Source organism: Contarinia nasturtii, unplaced genomic scaffold (genome assembly GCF_009176525.2).
Source record: "Contarinia nasturtii isolate CC-2019 unplaced genomic scaffold, AAFC_CNas_1.1 Cnas_scaffold_1482, whole genome shotgun sequence".
In the NCBI taxonomy this organism is placed as follows: Eukaryota; Metazoa; Arthropoda; class Insecta; order Diptera; family Cecidomyiidae; genus Contarinia; species Contarinia nasturtii.
The window spans coordinates 337-4,110 of record NW_022198818.1 but is presented as its reverse complement, the minus strand read 5'-3'; the positions used below and the strand labels follow the sequence as shown (position 1 = coordinate 4,110).

The window sequence follows — 3,774 nt, the reverse complement described above, 5'->3', positions numbered from 1 at the left end:
CAATTTTTTTTAAATGAAAAACAAAAGAATTCCTTGAAGAACATTTATTATATATGTATATATAAAATGGCATGTCATCAACGATAATTCGGACGTACTTTGACGTAATCATCGTACGTATAAACCCATTTTATGTTGACCTCGTTCTCATGAAATTTTTTGAGGTGAGCTTTGAAATTGTCTTTAGTGGAGTATGACACTAAACATGAACAGCATTTTAGACGACGACCATCTGTATGTAGTTTCAAATGTCGACGTACGTTACCAACATTTTGTGTTCGGAATGCAAAACCACAAATGTAGCATTCATATCGTCTTGATAGCTTCTCTTGTGGCTGCTGCAAGACAGGAGATACAGGACGATGTTCAACACGGGATTGAAGAGGTTTTTTGCGGCTCAGCCAGTTATGAATCACGAATCCAGTGCGAAATTTATATCTATATTTCAAATTATGCTTCTTAGTTTGCTCAGAATCGTAATTTCGTACTTCTCGTTGATGCGAGCAAATGTTGATACGACATAAGGTCGAGTAAACCTATCAATAATAATAATTTGGGAATTAAAATATTTTCATATTTCACAACATATATGTTGTAAGATATATACCTTCAGTACTTTTGCCATTATAATGCCAGTCTTCATAAAGATCTTCAATATTTCAGAATGAAAAGTTTTGTAATAATTTATTTTAATAAATATGTTTGAACACAAAGTTGTGTGATCCAATTGGAGTGAAGTGTCAAATAAAATGTCAGCAGTCATTTCAACTGAGTGAAACTACAGCGACTACAGCGACTCTACGCCATATTGTGTCGAAATGTGTTGAAATGACAGCGATATTAATTTGATATATCTTTTTTATTTGAATCAAGTGTTTGTACTGGCTTGCATAAAATTGTGCTGAGCTCCCGAAAAAAATTACATTTCATTGGTTTGTCAGTGATCATTTAGAAAATGGACGAAAATCAGAAGATGTTTTGGTGTAAGCTGAATAAAATGTATATTCTTGTGTTTATTTTATTAATTTCAAATGTATTCATTATTTTTTGAAGTTGCCTGTGTTGCATACCAACGACCCTTTACGGTAAAGGAAAGAAAAGGTTTTCATGTGTCTCAAGCCGTATTACAACTCGAGCCTCAATTGGAAACATGTGAAGCCACAGATTTCACATTGTGGGCAAGATTTGAAGACAAAAACATTCCACTGGCAAACTTGAGTTTGTCAAATTCTCAAGTTCGACTTGATTTGGCTTTTGGTTCAAACGATGAGGTGACATTTTTTGTGGATGGAACATGCACTATATTTCTTGCTGGCTATTATTTAGAAGTGACTTGTTCAGAAAGTGGAGAAAGTCCACCAAAAAAACGAAAACCTTTACCGCCAAGTCCCGTAAGTATACTTTATAAAGATATTTCTTTAGGATTTACAATTGTTCTAATCAAATACGTCTTTGTATATACCATGAATATACATTTTTCAGAGTAAACAATATGTTTATAACATTCAAATTGACAAAGCCATTTATTGTTTATATTAAAAATATTTGCAGGTCTTCAATGCAGGCGTCATAGAAACGACACCAACGACACCCAAAGCAACTCGATTTTCAAACAGACATAAGCAGAATAAACTAATGCCGAACAGTTCAATTGGAGGCATTAACGACCCAATTGGTACGAGTGACAACAGCATCATGAATGATTATTTGGATGATTTTTTCTGCGGCGAATATTCCATTCCGTCTGATGCAGGTGTCACAAATGAACAATCGGTTCAAGAGGACGTGTGCTCGATGCCAGTAAATATCACACCGGCTAAAGCAAAACGAGTAAGTAAAAATACTTTTATAGGTTTTACGATTATTTTGTTCAAAGACGTCGTTTGTACAATACGCTGAGTATATTCAGAGTAAACAATATTTTATAACATTCGAGTAGACAACGCCTTTATTGTGCATTTCCACTTGCATTTTTGTATATACGCATGCTTTGTTATTCATTTATTTTTACCTTTCGAAATTATTAGCAGCGCAACCTGAATGTAACGCCAAAGAATGCATCAGCCACAAAATCTGGTTTTGGAAACAAACCAGGTGTAAGTAAAAATGTTATTTTAAATAAATTATAATATTTTATGATATACTTATTCTAATTCCAATTCTAGACATTGATGTCGAAAACAAACGCACTAGTGTCAAACACGACTGACAACAATCGGGTACTCTCAGACCTTGAAAGTGACACAAATATCGTCGAAGAATCAATGGTTCAACAGATTACCATGCGCTCGCAGGCATTACGCGAAAAGCTAACGTATGATGATACTTTCATTGGAACTGGAGCAAAAGTTCAGAAAACCTCAACAGTTGTCATCAGTTTGGTTGGAAGATTGGAAAGTACACAAGTCCAAGTTTTCAAGAATGAAAGTTTGAAGTTCAAAATAGGAAGTACAAGCGTTCCCCGTGGCTTAAGTTTGGCAGTATTGGGCATGGCCATTGGATCAGAGCGTGTAATCCGATGCCCGCCAAGTTTCGGATATGGTGTAGAGGGACTTCCACCCAATGTGCCGCCTGATGCAACTCTAATTTTCGATGTAATTCTTCGTAACATCTTAAAATAAGTCGATAATACACTTATTACCTACTAATGCTATACAGCAACCGAAACAATGTTCAAATTTTGTGAGAAAACAAATCGATAAGCGATACAAACTGATATCTCAATAAAAATACATTTATAATTATAATTAAGGTAATTAATTACCAAACTTTAAACGAATTGTTTTTCTTATATGGACATATCTTCAGCTTGAACGATATATATTATATATATTGTTGGCATTCCAATTTATATTCAACTGCTGAAGAAATATCATCAAATCTGATTTTGCAGGCATACAGTCTTCCTTATGTTCTAACGATTCATTTAAATTCATGTGTGCGCCTGTGTGAAGGCTTCTTTCCCCATGCTTTGAGGTAGAATTTTGTGACATATATACATAATATATTCTTGCAAGAACTCTTATAACATTTACGTTATAATGTGATTCGATCGTTCATTCCTTCACGAAATTAGGCCAAAACTTGTTTTGTATCGGGATCTCATTTTGCGTTTACCCGAAATGTAACTCGCCCCAAAGTATACACCATACCCATTTATGAAGTAAATTCGGGCATAATAGTGGGTAAAATTAAGGATAAATTGAACGTTGTAAAATTAAATGACTTGGCTTTCAGAATTGGGTGTTTTAACACGGAAAAGGTTCCTTGGGTAATAACAAATGTATTAATTGAAAAACATTGAATGATTTTAAAAAAAGGTTGGAGTTTAGACAGCATTTAAACTTTATTTAAATTCACAGCTTCTTTTATACTCATTCAATGTTTACAATTAATACATTTGTTATAAATATATATTAACATAAATCGTGAATAATATGTAAATATGAGACAATAGTGAATCTGTTGAGTCATCAACAGACACATTGTACGTGTTCCTACAAAAAAAGCATTTGACATTTGAACAAAATAGAATAGACAGACATTTTGTTCTAATATTTTTGAGCAGTACTGTATATATATCGAATACAATATAATCGATCATGTCAAATATTTATTCCGATCACATAATATCAAATGGGAAGTAATAAATAAAAACTTACCTCAAAATCTGTTCAATTTGCATAGGTGAAATACACCGGGATCGGCGACGGTAAAATCGTCGAGCTTAAGGGGAAGAAAATGTTTTACTGTGTCAGCTAACAGAGAGGATTC

At 33.7% G+C, this 3,774-nt stretch overlaps 1 protein-coding gene across 1 annotated transcript; it reads left to right on the top strand.

Annotated features, from left to right (window-relative positions):
• Positions 1 to 955: 955 nt before the first annotated feature.
• On the top strand, positions 956 to 2,594 carry LOC116346240 (39 kDa FK506-binding nuclear protein-like; the record flags this gene model as incomplete). Its single annotated transcript, XM_031776174.1, has 5 exons — positions 956 to 983; positions 1,054 to 1,391; positions 1,552 to 1,830; positions 2,028 to 2,096; positions 2,166 to 2,594. Coding segments are annotated over exons 1-5 (1,143 nt in total), but the record flags the coding sequence as incomplete, so codon positions are not given.
• Between the last annotated feature and the right edge of the window lie 1,180 nt (positions 2,595 to 3,774).